Source organism: Citrus sinensis, chromosome 9 (genome assembly GCF_022201045.2).
Source record: "Citrus sinensis cultivar Valencia sweet orange chromosome 9, DVS_A1.0, whole genome shotgun sequence".
In the NCBI taxonomy this organism is placed as follows: domain Eukaryota; kingdom Viridiplantae; phylum Streptophyta; class Magnoliopsida; order Sapindales; family Rutaceae; genus Citrus; species Citrus sinensis.
In genome coordinates this window covers 3357356-3372631 of record NC_068564.1, presented here as the reverse complement: position 1 = coordinate 3372631, position 15276 = coordinate 3357356, and the positions used below count along the sequence as shown (strand labels likewise).

The 15276-nt window shown below is 35.4% G+C and overlaps 3 protein-coding genes and 1 pseudogene across 3 annotated transcripts; 1 reads left to right on the top strand and 3 right to left on the bottom strand.

Annotated features, from left to right (window-relative positions):
* Positions 1-1319: 1319 nt before the first annotated feature.
* Positions 1320-2928, bottom strand: LOC102627804 (probable rRNA-processing protein EBP2 homolog; annotated as a pseudogene).
* Positions 2929-6841: 3913 nt separating this feature from the next.
* LOC102628097 (zinc finger A20 and AN1 domain-containing stress-associated protein 1) lies at positions 6842-7894 on the bottom strand. The gene has a single exon (XM_006490392.4). It carries the CDS (start codon positions 7382-7384, stop codon positions 6875-6877), a length of 510 nt encoding a protein of 169 aa, XP_006490455.2. The 5' UTR covers positions 7385-7894; the 3' UTR covers positions 6842-6874.
* LOC102625222 (uncharacterized) lies at positions 7892-8872 on the top strand. The gene has a single exon (XM_025102514.2). It carries the CDS (start codon positions 8018-8020, stop codon positions 8870-8872), a length of 855 nt encoding a protein of 284 aa, XP_024958282.2. The 5' UTR covers positions 7892-8017.
* Positions 8873-8942: 70 nt separating this feature from the next.
* Positions 8943-12024, bottom strand: LOC102624941 (probable aminotransferase ACS12). Its single transcript, XM_006490195.4, has 4 exons — positions 11369-12024; positions 11133-11267; positions 10376-10536; positions 8943-10292 (listed from the first exon to the last, which is right to left on the bottom strand). The coding sequence occupies exons 1-4, from the start codon at positions 11789-11791 to the stop codon at positions 9446-9448; spliced, it is 1566 nt and encodes a 521-aa protein (XP_006490258.2). The 5' UTR covers positions 11792-12024; the 3' UTR covers positions 8943-9445.
* Positions 12025-15276: the final 3252 nt, after the last annotated feature.

Below are 15276 nucleotides of genomic sequence, written 5' to 3'. Positions count from 1 at the left end.
CATTAATTTTATCATATGTTTTTTTTTTTAATTCAATCATTAAATTCTGTTTTTCTATGAAATTAAATCAGTGTGATTAGATTTTGATACCAATATGGCATAGTTCTCCATGACAATTAAGAGTTTTGACTTTGCAATTACATATAACAAACAATCTACTTGTGCTCTTTTTTTGTTCCTGATGTTGTCACTAGATTAATTTGACAACATTGTCACTTGTGCTCTTCAATCTACTTGTGCAGAAGCAGCAGAAGCAGAGGACTGAGCTTGCACCAATTGTCACTCCCATATCTGTCAGCGTACTCTCTGCAGAAGAAATCAAGGGGGGATACCGTGGAATAAAGCCAATTGTCACATCTTCCGCGATTTTCCCTGGAGGCAATTCAGCTTCCTTGAACCCCATGCAGGGCTCAAGGACCTTGTCTTTTGACAATAAAACATCTTCCCTTGATGATGATTCGAAAGGTCCTCCCGGCCAATCGAACTGCGAAGTCTCCTGTTGATCATATTGCAAATCCGTATGCTTGCTGTGACTTCAGTGTCTTTCTGCAGACACGACTTCGTTTAGGTTCTCTCGACCTTGTCAGAAACCAAATTAAACCCCAACGGCCATCTATTAGGGGCAAATAGGGTTTAGTGTTATGCTGGTTTTAACCTAGAATTGTACCCTTCTTAGGCTTAGGTAGGACTTCTAATTAGTAGGAGCATTCCGAGTCTGGTTTTTGTCATCGTGTATTTCCTAATATTGTCTTATTGGTGTAGCATTTCAAATGCATGTAATTGGTGTGTCATTCGGCCGATTTGATAGTTTGTATTCAAATATTCAGTTTTAAGTGGATGTTTTGGTACTCTTGTATCTGAAAATTTGATTTCATCTGGATGTTTTATTCATGAATGATTTTGAGTCTTGAAGCATTGCACTGTTTTCAAGCATCATGAAAAATTGCAGCACTCTTTCCCCACAATGACCAATCAATCCAGATCGTTTTCAGAATTAACCATTTTGAGAAATTTATAAGAACTGGATTACCATTTTGCGCATTTTCACTTGCAACTATAATATTTTAGTATCAAAACCAGGGGTGATATAAACAATATTGACAATTGCAAGAGGATAGAGGGTGATAATAGATGGATCAATGCAACTTGCTTTACTTAAAAAGTGGATTGAAAAGCATCAGCACGCAGCCAAGTGCAAAAGGAAAACACAGAGCTTAAGAATTGAAAAGTATATCCATCAGCATGTAGAACAGAAGAACCATATCCATTGGTTGGAAATAAAGAAAACCAAAGCAGAGATTAAAAGCATACACTGCTACTTCCAAGCATAAAAGATACTGCTACTGTTAGAGCAGCATTGCACGGCTTAATATAACAGGGGATAATTGCTAGCTCCACCTAACAATAATTCTGAAATAAAATGCACGAATAACCAGCAAGAACAATCAAATGTCAAGTTTAGACTGGCAGGATTGTGACTGGCTAAGATTAATCAAACAGAGTAACATTAAGCAACTAGCAATTTTCCTTTAAGGACAAACACTGCAAGTATCTAGTGCATAAAACATTACATAGACCAAAAGAACCAAAATTTCCCAACAGGCTACAACAAGCAGAACCTGTATTACCTCTTCCTTCTCTTATTTCCAACACCATCACCTTTACTGAAGCCTCTTAAATCATCAGTGGTATCAGTTGTGTTTTGTTTCTTCATACTTTTCTTCCCTCCAAAGCCAAACTTGGAATTTCTAAAGTCTCTATTCTTCTTCCTTTTTCCCTTTCCACCATCACCACCACCACTTTTTCTTGCCTTCCCACCAGACCGATCTCCTGGAGACACCCCTGGTCTCTTCTTATTTGACCTGTCAAATGACTTCCCACCTTCAAAGGCCAAATCCAATTCACCATTGTCGACTTCCCCAGCAAACCCACTTTGTTGCCTCTGCTTCCTCCACTTCTTAACAGATTCTATTTCCTCTTTTTTCTGCTTCACTCTCTCCTTTGTCTTTTGGACCTGAATCTCTTTAGCTAGTTTCTTAGCCTCTCTAGCCTTCTTTCTCTCCTCAGCCTCCTCAATCTCTTTCTGCTCAGACAAAAGTAGGCACTTCACCTTTTCCATGTGAGCATCTGACTTAACCATCTCTGCATAATAATCAGCCGGTCTAAGAAAAGGCAGCCCCATCGATTGAAGCTTCTCAAAGGCCTGCCTTGTCCCCTCTAATGCCTGTGTATAGAAAGAAGCCTCCCTTTTCAGATCATCATTCACATCCACCTCTTGCTCTTGATCAATATCAATGGTAAGCTTATGTATCCACCCAGCATTTTCCGGCCAACCAATATCTTGAAGCTTCTCCTCAAGACCATCTCTGTTGTACACGGCCTGTTTTGAAGGCTCGGCCAATTTCACATCCTCCTATCCTTCTGAATCTGATTCAGATTCAGTAACTTCCTCATTGAGGTCACTCAAATCTTCATCTTCAAATCCATCCTCATCAGAAAAGGTTGATTCTTTATGAGGAAGCCCCATTACAACAAACCTGTCAAAAAGAAAAATTAAAAAGAAACAACATCAACATCCAGACTCTCACGAGCTCAAGATAATTCAACTCTAGCATTACTTCCTTTGGGAAATTTCCAAGAAAAAAATACATCCATTTATTAGTATACAATCGATTAAACTCCTAGGATCAACAACTAAGCTAAATAGATAGCATCATGCACTCACAAATGAGTTAAATTTGTAATCCCAGAGAGAGAACCGATTAAAGGGGAGCCTACGGAGCGGTTAAAATATAGGAGAGGGGTAGGGATCAGGGACGGGAAGACTTGCTTTTGTTGTTCCTATTCCTTATCATATTACCTATTATATTATCTTTTTTAGGAGTTTGTGGATTGAGAATACTCCTGCTCACCTTCCAGCCCCTTTAATATTGAAACATAACTATCAAGAAAATCTCAAGATATTCGTTAACTGTTCCTTAAGGTCCAGACTAAATAATGAATTGAAAATAATATAAAATAAATTAAGCAGAAATTGCGAGAAAAAAAAAACCTTTTTTATGCGGCTTCTGAAGACGTGCCAATTGCGCCCGGTACACCTCCATACTTTAAAAATTATCTCAATATTCTAAAATTTATTTTTGCCAAAATTTTCATCGATATCCTTTAAAGACTGATAGGAAATTACTAAGCTATTCTCATTTTAAAACATTTCAACTCAACGGACAGCTTCCTCTCCCTTCTCTACTGAAGCAAACAAACACTCATCTGCTGCAATTCCCTCCATTATCAAACTCAAACAAACAAACACTGCAATTCCCTCACCGGCATCACCTCTACCGAAACAAACATTCATTCTCCATACATGGTAAATCGAACTTCAACACGAGCAAACTAAGCCTGAGAAAGGGAAGCTGCCACAACTGAAAAAGTGAAGCATAGTTCGTCACTACATAATCGCCGGAGAGAGTTGAACATTTACTGTAAAATTGTCAGAATATAACTAGTTGAGACAAGTAATTCCATGTAATTAGTTTTCTTACTAATATTCAAGGGAAAAAAACAAAAAGTTAGGGTTTTATATTGAAAAAATAGATTAATTAGTTGTGGGTCTCTCATAACATGTTCGAAAACAAATTTCTAGTTGTTTTGCTGCATGCAAATTGTGAAAAATTAATGGATTGTGCTTATTATAATTTTGTTATGTAACACAAGATTTGGTCGTATAAGGTTATGTAAGATTCAAGGTTGTGTATTACACGACCTTCATGTATTGCACGATTACACGATCTTCATGTATTGCACGATTACACGACCTTTATGTATTACACGTTTACACGACCTTCATGTATTGCATGTTTATACGACTTTCATGTATTATACAATTACACGATCTTCTTGTATTACACAATTACACGACCTTAAATTCCACATTTTATTTTTTGTCAATAGAATCTACACATTACATTTAGTTTAATTAGACTCACAATAAATTGGAATGGTGCATATACATTTACCTGGTGAAATGTCATTAGTTAGAGAGATTCTTAATTTCAAATTATAAGCCATGTTAAGTCATGATATGTCTAGTTATGAGTGGAAATATTTTATCATTGCGAATGGTGTTCTTATGTGTATAACATTACGTTAATTTTCTATAGTTGATATTTTTTTTTCTTAATTGATTTCATGGATTAATTATATGTAGGCATTCCTCATGTATGCTTGTATGCTTGGCCAGAGGAAGAAAGCACTTTGAAGATAAAAAAAAAGCTTTTTAAATGGTTGTAATATGTTTAATTACGACTTTAAAATTACACGAATTTTTCCATTAATCATTAGATTAATTTAGTTCTTTAAAGACTTAATTTGTGCTAAGAATTTATATTTGCTGCTATGCAGAAAATGTCAATGAAAATTATTAAAAAAAAAAGTGAAATTAAATTGGAATCTAAAAAAATTCCATATCATCATTGGTTTGAATTGTAACTGGTGGCATAGGATCAGATGTCTTAAGTTTGAACTTCATTGTGATTTCGAATTCTGAAGTATCTATATCAATAACTTCAGCTATCTTCTCCACCAATTCGGCATATGTTGTCGATCGTGGTATCATTATCCCTTTAGCCTTGGAACCTTTGAACTTATACTCGTCATTTTGCTCAATCCATTCACCATTAAAGAGAATAGGCACACGTACCAAAACCATTTCTGATGATACAATAAAAACAATAATATCAAATTTCATATACAAGTAAGTACACGACCTACACGACTATAATACTTACACGACTTACGCGACTTACATGACTTACACGACTATATTTCTTACATGACCTACACGACTTACACGACTTACACGACTATATTTCTTACATGACCTACACGACTTACACGACTATATTACTTACACGACCTACATGACTAACTATATGACGTACACAGTATCAAGAGAATGCACGGCGCAAAATATTTTCGCTATAAATAAGTTATATTGCTGAAAAAATAATTAAACAACCTACATTACATATATTTCTACATATAAGAAAAAATGGTGAAAATAAAACATTGTAATATGAGGAAAATTTCTAAATTTTTCTCAAAATTAAAAAATTTAAAACCCAACAACATTAACATACCTTATTGAGTTGTTTAATAAGCAATGCACCTTTAAAGAAAGAGTGAGTGTTAAAGAAATGAATACATAATTGTATTTGTGTAAGAAGTTATGAGAGATTTTGAGAGATTCTAAGAGATTTTGAAAGAATCGGCAGCAAAAATAGAGTTGGGTGAAAGAAATGAGGAAATGAATATGAAGACAATTCATTGAATGAATTTGATGCATTCATTAAGGGTATTTCTGACTTTACTCGCATTTGTTAGGGTATCCATGAAAACTAAAAAAGGAAGGGATATTTCAATAATTTTGAAACTATTAAAGGGTATTTAATTAAAAACCCCGATGAAGACTGCAACCCTCTGTAAAACCCTAGCTAGCTTTGCAAGATGTATCAAGATGGTTCTTCGGTGAGTAAAAACTAGACAATCGGCGGCCCGGTGCGGGTAAGACCCGGTGAGTATAGGCGAATCAGGCTTAGTCCATGGTCCAAGTAGAGCACTAAGCCCAAACTACATGGAAGCCCAACTCAATTTCAAGTTTTTTAACATATTTTCAAGGAATTATTGATATAATTCAAGTTGCTTATGATTTTAGTTTTAAAAAAAAAATTCAATCAAAATTAATGACAGGATGAGATTATTTAAACCCATATTTTTTTTACTTATCAAACCTATTTTTTTTTAATAAACCCACTATTGAAATTCAAGTACTAGATTTTTACTCTATACACCCTATAAAATCTCAAAAATAATCTCAACTAAAATATTTTTCTTTATTTGTAAAAAAAAAATGGTGATACTTTCTCTCACTTTATACATATTTGAAAAGAATTAAAAGTGTAATATTAAAGCCTAAATTGGGATCTGTCTTGCTGTTTTGATTCAAAATTCTATAGCTTTATAGAAAGTTTTTAAATATAAAAATAATGTTGATAGTTGCTACATTTTTTCTTTTTCTTTTTTCCCATTTTTAGTCTTAGAGTTTTTTTGTTAGGACATTTAAATGTTGACAATTGGAAAATTGTAAGATCGTAAAAGAGAAGAGATCAAGTGATAAATATGTATGTAGGAAACAAGCAGTTTATATGTTTTATTATAAAAATGGGTGCAAAATTATAGTTTTTATTTGTTTATATAAATTCTCTTGTCCTTGGATGTAATTTTATTTAAGAGGAAATTAGTAAATTAAAAATTTTGTTCACCGATGGATTTAGAGAATAAATTTGTGGGTTCAAATAATCTTACCCCTAATAATTTTATCTTTAAAATAAAAAATAAAAAAACAACAACAACATTTTTGTCCCATCTTTCTTTTACCATACTTCCATAAACAACAAGAAGGGTGGAGGTTTGGAGGAGATTTAATTTTCTTATATTTTATTCAATCATTAAATTTTATTTTTTCTATGAAATTACAGGAATTTTCTCCTTTTTTTCTAATTCAATCATTAAATTCTGTTTTTCTATGAAATTTAATGAGTGTGATTAGATTCTGATACCAATACGTCATATTTCTCCATGACAATTATAGATTGACTTTGCAATATATACATAACAAACAATCTACTTGTGCTCTTGAAAAAAGTATTTAGCCAATCTTAAACTAGCATGATCTGCACTTTGAAAATACAAATTTCTTTGATTTATTAGTTGATTCATACAATTTAATTAACATGGTACGTACATTTGATGCCTGAAAACCATTTACTTAAGTATTGATTTGATTGAAAATTCATTTTCGTACGAACTATTGAGATTAGATTCTGCCCTCCAGTTTATCTGCCCGGATGAGAGGATTATCCTTGACCAACATTTCACGATCGAACTTCTTGAAATCAAACGTGCATGCGTGCTCTTTAGGGTACCTGTGCGTCCCGCAATACAAGTGCCCGCAGCGGCATCTAAACTCTATCAATCCAACTTTCTTGTTGCAGATTTCACATCTTCTTTTGACACTCGAACCTGCACCAGACTCAATAGTACTCGTTGTTTGATTACTAGCACGAGAATCAACAGCATTGCTAGTATTAGTTGTCTTGGCGGCTGAAATAATCCACTGCGGCGGCCAAGATTTGTCGAGAACTGAAGGGTTTGGTGCATTTGTTGGGCCGATAGATTTTTTCGCCGCGTCCAATAACTTGGATGACTTCGCAATGAGTTCTGCTTTCAAATAGTCATCGTAGCACTTGGAGCACATGTTTTTGTTTTCTTTAGAGCCATAAAACCCACAGCCCTTCATGCACATAGTTACGTTGTTACGATCCATCGATCTTTCTTCTTCTGCTTCGTGAATTAAGGAGAGCAAAACTTTTTCTCAGCAAAGGAGTTTTTTCTGTGTTTCTGTAGATGATTTTGATGGGCGATCATCGTATGTTTACAGGTAATATATAGAGAACCCTTTTTTACCTCATCTGCATTGGATTTCAAGTCCAAGTAGGATTAAGAAGTAACGTGTCCTAAATGAAGTGGGAAATATCAGATTTTAAAACTCTTAGTTAAGTTTAGGAAATGACCTTCTAAAACTAAAGACTCGACATCCTAAATCATTTAGGAAATTGAAATTTCATCAACATAAATGAGAGAAATCAATTATGACGTTTGAGAATTGACCATGTTATATTTTGACACTTGTAAAGATGTGGGACAACCGACTTTTGCCTTATATCCGGCTAATGCACAAGAAAAGGCTTCACCAAACCCGCTCAACAATCGCGCCCTTAAAGTGTTAACCTCTCTGTTCCTATAATAGACATTGAGAGGAGAGCAGGTAGGCCTAATTTTCTCAGACACAAAAATGATAGTCGTTAACAAACTCCTCTAACCCACTTTCTTAACCTATTATATAAATGAATGAGCAGTAATAGAACAATGCACAAGGAATTATAGCTTTAGTTCCAGAATGGCTGAGATGGACACGGAACTTCCAAAAAGAAAGCATGTCAGGCAACCGCCTGCAGTCCCTTTTCTTTGGGAGCAGAAGCCAGGAATACCTAAAAAGGACTGGAAACCAGAGGATTCTTCAGTTAGTCCAATTGTAGTAACTCCTCCAGTCAAGCTCATTGCCTCCATACCTTTTGATTGGGAGGAAAAGCCTGGAACACCATTACCCAGTTTCTCACAGCCAGCAGTACTTCCAAACCCACCAGAAAAGCTCTTAGCTTCGCCACCGCCGCCTCCAATGTACTCCCAAGGCTATTATGGCATTTTCAACAATGATGAGGCCAGTGATGATGATCATGACAAGCAAAATGATTCATTTGATTTCGATACAGATGATTCATTCAGCTCCGCTCCCTCTCTCCTTGCAAACTGCCTTGTACCATCGGTAGCTATTTCCTCTGCTGTTCCAGTGCAGAGATCTCTCTCGAGTGACACCACAACTGATGAACTGGAGATCCCTTCATCACCAGCTTCGGAAGCAGAAAGTAGTACAAGCAGCTATGAAACTGGCACTTCAAGCCTTGTGGGGGCTTCTTTCTTGGAATGCCTCTTTCCACTACTCCCACCCAAAACCAGTTTCCTTGAAAAGGCGAGGTACACTGAGAGGGACACTGTTATTGATACTCCAGAAGTTAAAAGCAAGGATTTTGACTGTGAAAGTAATAGTACTGTCGTTATTAGGAGGCCAACAACACTTGGAGAACTGATAATGATGAGTCGCAGGAGGAGTAACCAAAGAAACGCTGTTCAAATGAGAAAACAGAACCTGTCAATGGTAAATCCCCAACTCTTGCCTCTTTTTTACCATCACTAGGACTGCATTTCCTCTTAGGCTACAGGAGAACTGGGAAGTATGTAGAAGAAAAAGCTATTCAACAAAGAAATGAGAGCGAAAATAACATATTTATTTCCTTTTGACACTATCATGGAAACAAAATTCATATTTCTAACCATATTTTGCACAATAAAACTCACAAACAACTTTATTCTTGCCTGAATGCAACTATAACAGGAATTTGAGAAGAGGCCTTTTGGATGCTGTGCCTTTGGGAGTAGCATCAAAATGTTTGAAGGATTGCAAAGGAAGAAACAACAGCTGATACTGAAATTTTTACAGGAGTAAAAGCCCAATCGCCCATGTGGTTCAAAATCACCCAGCAATCCATGCCTGCCATTAAACTCTTCCAAATCATTCTAGTTTTCTATTTCCATCATTGATGTACATGATTTAACAAATCCCATAATGTAAGCTCAATGCTAAATCCTTCAAGAGTTCCAAGAGAACTGAACTAGACCTTTGTTCAATTAAGAAGCAGTCCATGTCCCCATAATTTTCCCAAAACATTAATGAGGGCAATAATCTTACATATGAAATTCCTCTCAGCATTTATTTACAAGTTTCAGCAACTTTTTGGATCCTTTCAATGACTAAAGGGATATCCTCGTGGGTTAAAGAAGTAAAACAACACCGGAACCATCCCGGTTCTATACAGTGGCAGGCCGAGCCAGGAGTAACATTGATCTTAGCAATGTTCAAGAGCTTATCCCATAATTCAAGTTCCCCTTTCTCACTGTAAGAGGGGATTAGTCCACTCATATCAGCCCAGCAATATAAGCCAGCACTGCTCTCTGAGCACCTGATTCCTAATTGTTTCAAACCTGCCACAAATGAATCATACAGTTTCTTTATCCTTCTTTTATTGGTCTCTAAATATTCCTGGATGAACTTTGTATCTGAGAGCATGGAAATTAGGAGCCTCTGAGTGGGGGCTGAAATAGAACAAAATCTTGTTAATTTTTTGGCAGCGGCCAAAACACTCTCATTATAGGAATAGATAACCCCGGTCCTAAATCCCGGAAGAGAGAGGTCTTTTGACAACCCGTATATTATATGAACTCTATCCTTGTCAACTTCTTCTGCCTCCAGAATTTCTGCCACGCTCACAAACTCTTCATTTCCAAAGATGGACCCCCCATATATTTCATCAGAAATTACATGGATGTTCTTCTCTCTCGCAAAGTCCAAAAGCTCATAGAGTGTTTCCCGTGGAATTATATTGCCAACAGGATTCGCTGGGTTGCAGATGAGAATTCCACGAACTTTCACCCCACGTTTTCTTGCCTGATTGAACGCTTGATCAAGGGCAGTTATACTAAAAGCGAAGTTATCAGTGCTGCGACAGTGTACAGGAATTAGCTCCACTCCCGTTCGAAATCTGATATCCCTATCAAAACTGGAAATTGTTTGTTATTAACTTTTGATACCCAAACAAAATGAATTTCATCAGTTCAAAGGTTTGAAATGATTGATAATCACCCAGGATAATAAGGCGAGGGAACAAGCAATGCGTTCCCATGATCTGCCAAGCAGAAGCATAGTATCTCAACCGCAGGAGTTGCACCAGCAGTTAATACTATCTGAGAGGGGTCAAATGAGACAGCTTGCCCCAAGACCTGAGACATGAAACCCGCCATAGCCTGCAGCAGTGCAGCAGAAATATATATTTAAGAAAGCACAGACAAAATGTAATCATTTTAGACAATCAGCTGTTTTTGCACTTATAATTGAATGCAACAGTCATAATAGCACAGGACATATGACATCCTTCAGAATCAGAAGCAGTTAAAGCAATTTGATTTCAATGGACTCCAATGACACAAAAACCAAGATCAGTAATTCAAAATAGCAAAAAGTTACTATATTGATAAAACTTTTCGAAGTATAATCTCAACATTTTGCATTATTTGTATGCTAAAGGCTCAAAAATGAGTTCATTATCCCATTTACTATACAGTCTTGGATGCATGGTTGTTGTCTTCTACTCTACTTCCAACAATGTGGCAAGGCTAATGCGGAGGTTCATGGGGAAGCATTACACAGTTTAGTAAGCAAACTCTAAAATTTTAATGGCGTTATTCACGTAAACTAAGCTGCCTTTAACTCAATAAACTCAACACTTTGTAAAGGCAGTACACTAGATTCTCAATTTACAATCACAAGTGTATCACAAAGTAAACGGCACTTACTAGTTACTAATTATGTAAAATAAAATAGAGAGATATAATAAAATTACCACTTTAAGCTCCATCATTCCATCAAACGGCTGGTAGGTCGTAATCCCACTGATACTCAAATCATCACCGTCCCGTCCCATTATAGAATCACTCAAGTTCTCCGACACCCATTTCTCAATCAAATCCAAACACGACTAAAACCAATAAAACAAAATTAAATAAATAAACGATTTACACGAAAAATGCAAATAAATAAATACAAAAATGAAAACGAATAGCTTAAGTTTAAATTAACTGTGTTCTCGGCCAATCCAAGCTGAATAATCCCATTCGGATTATTGATTTTATCATAGGGATCGTCCCGAAACTTGTTCAACCCGATATAATACGGAGAATCGTCCGGCTTCGCAATCGAGCTCCCCCGGGCCGATATCCGAACCGGACCGAGCGATCCACGCGACGACAAAGTAGACCGCGAGGAAGTTCTAGGGAGTCCAGCGAGGTTGGAGGATGAGGTGGAGGGGGAGGGAGGGTTTGGAGAACGGTGGCGTTTCAAGTAAAACTGGAGGAGGTAGAAGAGCGCGCAGGGGATTAGAGAGCCCAAGATAAGGCCGCCCCTGCCTTGGACTACGCCTTGTAAGGGCACTATCAGTCTCATGGCTGTGGCAGTGGTCGGCTTGCGGTGCTCGGGTTCCGTGGTCCGATGGGATTGGGTCATGTGTTGGGTTGGTCCGGCCCGATTGAACTTGACGCACCTCGGGTGATCCGCCCTCCGTGTAGAGAGAAGAATGACATGAATGAGATAGGGTGGCTGTTGGCGATTCGGATTTTTTGGTCTGGTGGTTTGGTGAGAGACAGTGGTTTAAAAACCTAATAAGAAAATATTTTATTTGGAAGAGACTTAAGAGTGTGTTTAGTTAGAACCGTTCGCGTCGCTAGAAGAAATGGAAGATTAGATAGGAGTGGGGCTCTGCGGCCGAGTTTAATTCATTTGTCCTCATTAGTGATTGGGTCCATGATATCAACGCCTGTGAAGCAAAGATACAAAAAGTTTCATAAGAGTCACGATGTGTTATAATTAATAATTATCATCTTTTTTTTTCCCAAATCGGAAAACCAAAGTTCTTTTTTAAATTTCAAACTGTCCTTATTAAAGTTTGTATATAGTTTGTTGATAAGGGAATTGTTCAGTTGGTTTTACCCTGTGCGTTCACTATGCGGTATCAAAATAGGTTAGAATTTGAATGGACATGAATCAGAATAGGCTGTAATGGAGATGGAGGATGTGAATCAGAATCAAAACAGACATTATTCTCATTGATAAGTTTACTCTATTTTGAAATCGGAATCGGAATAATTTACATTGTTTTAAATTACTAAAAAGTTCTAATTTAATTATTATCATAATTATTATTTTGTATTTTAATAATTATAATATTATTATTAATTATTGCTAATAATCATATTATTATTAACACTAATATATTAATTAATTATAATACTTTTTTATCATTATCGTCATCATCAATCATAATAATAATCCATTTCAAACATTATAATAATAGTATTAAAAAAATCATGATGGTCATTAATGAAATACTCTATTTCCAATAATAATAACAACAACAACAACAACAATAATAATAATTAAAATCGAAATCATCATCAACAACAACAACAAATCATTATTGTCTGCGTCGTCATCATCATTAGATCGGAATTATGTCTATTGGAGACGAAATTAGAGACTAAACCAAGACAAAATCAAGATGCCCCAAGGGAGGCAAAACTAGCAACCAACTGCCACTCCACGGCTGTAGACCTGCAATGACGAAGATGATGGTTGATTTGGTAGTGATGACGGTGATAAAGATAGTGAGGTTTGGCTGCGATGGTACAGCTAGCCAGCTAAATGGAGTTCAATGCGAGGAGTTTATCTTAGGGATTTGCTGCCTTTTCTTTTTTATTTTTGCTATTAATATTTTTCAATTCAAATGAGAGCATTTTTGAAATATTACAATTTTAAGGGGGAAAAATGGTTAGTACTAGGAATCAGTCTTACATTCGCAAATTAGGGTGGCTCCCACGATTTTGATTATGATTCTCGCCTTTATTTTGTGAAGAAAAAATTGTCAATAATTCCGATTTCCCAACCCAAAATGTAAATGCACCATATTGTTTTGGATATTTTCTTATATCAAAACAACTACGTCCTTAATATCATAGTTAGAAAAATTTGTGTAGAAATGAACAATAATTAAAAAAAAAGAGAGAGTATAAAGCCATTTGATATTTTCTATTAAGCTCTCAATTTATGTTTCCATCAAATATTAAGCTCACATTAGATGACTTAAATATTAAACGCATATTAGATGATATTATTGCCTGGCTGCCTATAGTAGACAGCCCATCCTCTAGCGCGTAAGATTATAAACTTTGGAGCAATGAAAGTTACCTAAAATTATAAATAGCTCCCAATTTAGGGAAATTTGTAACCTACCCCCAAATAAATTGACATTTTGCACCGCGTCCCCAACAAATTTGACTTGTTGCACTGCGCACCCAAAAAAATTGACATTTTTGCACCACGCCCCCAATTCCGTTATTTTCTTAGTTAAGTTTAACGGCTCCGTTTAACTTTTGATTGAATGACAAAAATACCCCTCTATGTAAAAAAACAAAATTTTTAGCTCATTTAATTTTTTAAGGTTTTTTTTTCAATTGCAATAAAAAAAACAATTCTTCTTACATGTTCATTGTCACCACTATTATTTTTTCTTTATTTTTTTAAAGATTTTTTTTTCAATTTTAATAAAAAAAATTCTTGTTACATGTACATTTGTCACCACTATTATTTTCCTTTAATTTTTTTAAAGATCTTTATTTCAATTGCAATAAAAAAAATTTCTTGTTACACGTACATTGTCACCACTATTATTTTTTCTTTAATTTTTTAAAGATTTTTATTTCAATTTTAATAAAAAAAATTCTTGTTACATGTACATTTATCACCACTATTATTTTCCTTTAATGTTTTAAAGATTTTTATTTTAATTGTAATAAAAAAATTTCTTGTTACATGTATATTGTCACTACTATTATTTTTTCTTTAATTTTTTAAAGATTTTTATTTTAATTACAATAAAGAGAATTCCCATTAAAATTAATTTAAGGAATAAACTTCCAATTTTACCCCTCCACCGTTAAACTTAACTGAGAAAATAACGGAATTGGGGGCGTGGTGCAAAAATGTTAATTTTTTTGGGTGCGCAGTGCAACAAGTCAAATTTGTTGGGGACGCGGTGCAAAATGTCAATTTATTTGGGGTTAGGTTACAAATTTCCCCCCAATTTAATCATTTCTGTAAGATTGTCAATAATATAATGCGCACATCTATCTTTCAATCACTTTTTTTTGGGGGGGGGGGGGGGGGGGGATAAGATTTTTGGTTCAACGTGCTGAAACCGCCGTATGCACAAAAATTCTATAATAATTAATAAGCGCCCATCCAACTGCCCATCAAGAGAACATAGAATTCTGGGTTAGGCCCAACTAATGAATACACTGGCCCATTGTGATACGCGAATTCAATTGTCGTTCAGGACGACAAGCAGTGAGTCAAGTTGTGAAATCGCTTTCATTCGCATCATCCGTTGACTGACTCGTCACTTTCTTTATCTGGAATAATTATGTTACAAAGTTCCAACCCTAGCCTCTTAATTTAACATTTTCTTTAGTAAAGGTAGACAAAGAAAGAAACTAGAAAGTGGAGTCATACTAAGTTTAATCATAGACATTAGTTATCGCTATTTTTTGCAAAAAAAGAACAATGATGATTCTATGATTGGTAAAATATTATGAGAAAGAAGTGGGTAATAATGGCACTTTTTTTTCTTTATGGTCCCAAAGAAAGAGATGATAAATTGGTGATTCACTATTGCTTTAATGTTATAAAGTTATAATTAGGGTTTCACATAAATCGAGATCCATTCCATTTTATAAAAAAAAATTTGAGATTTATTAAGTGTTTGCCATGCAATTGTCTAACAACGAACGTTTTCTTGAAGTTATTTATACATGTTGTACGTTAAAGTGACACTGGTTCAAATAATTGGAGTATTAAATCTTTTTGAGAATAGAAGTTGTTGAAGATACATGGATAAGGCTCGCTCACTAAAAGAATTTTTCCATCCGAGAAGTTAG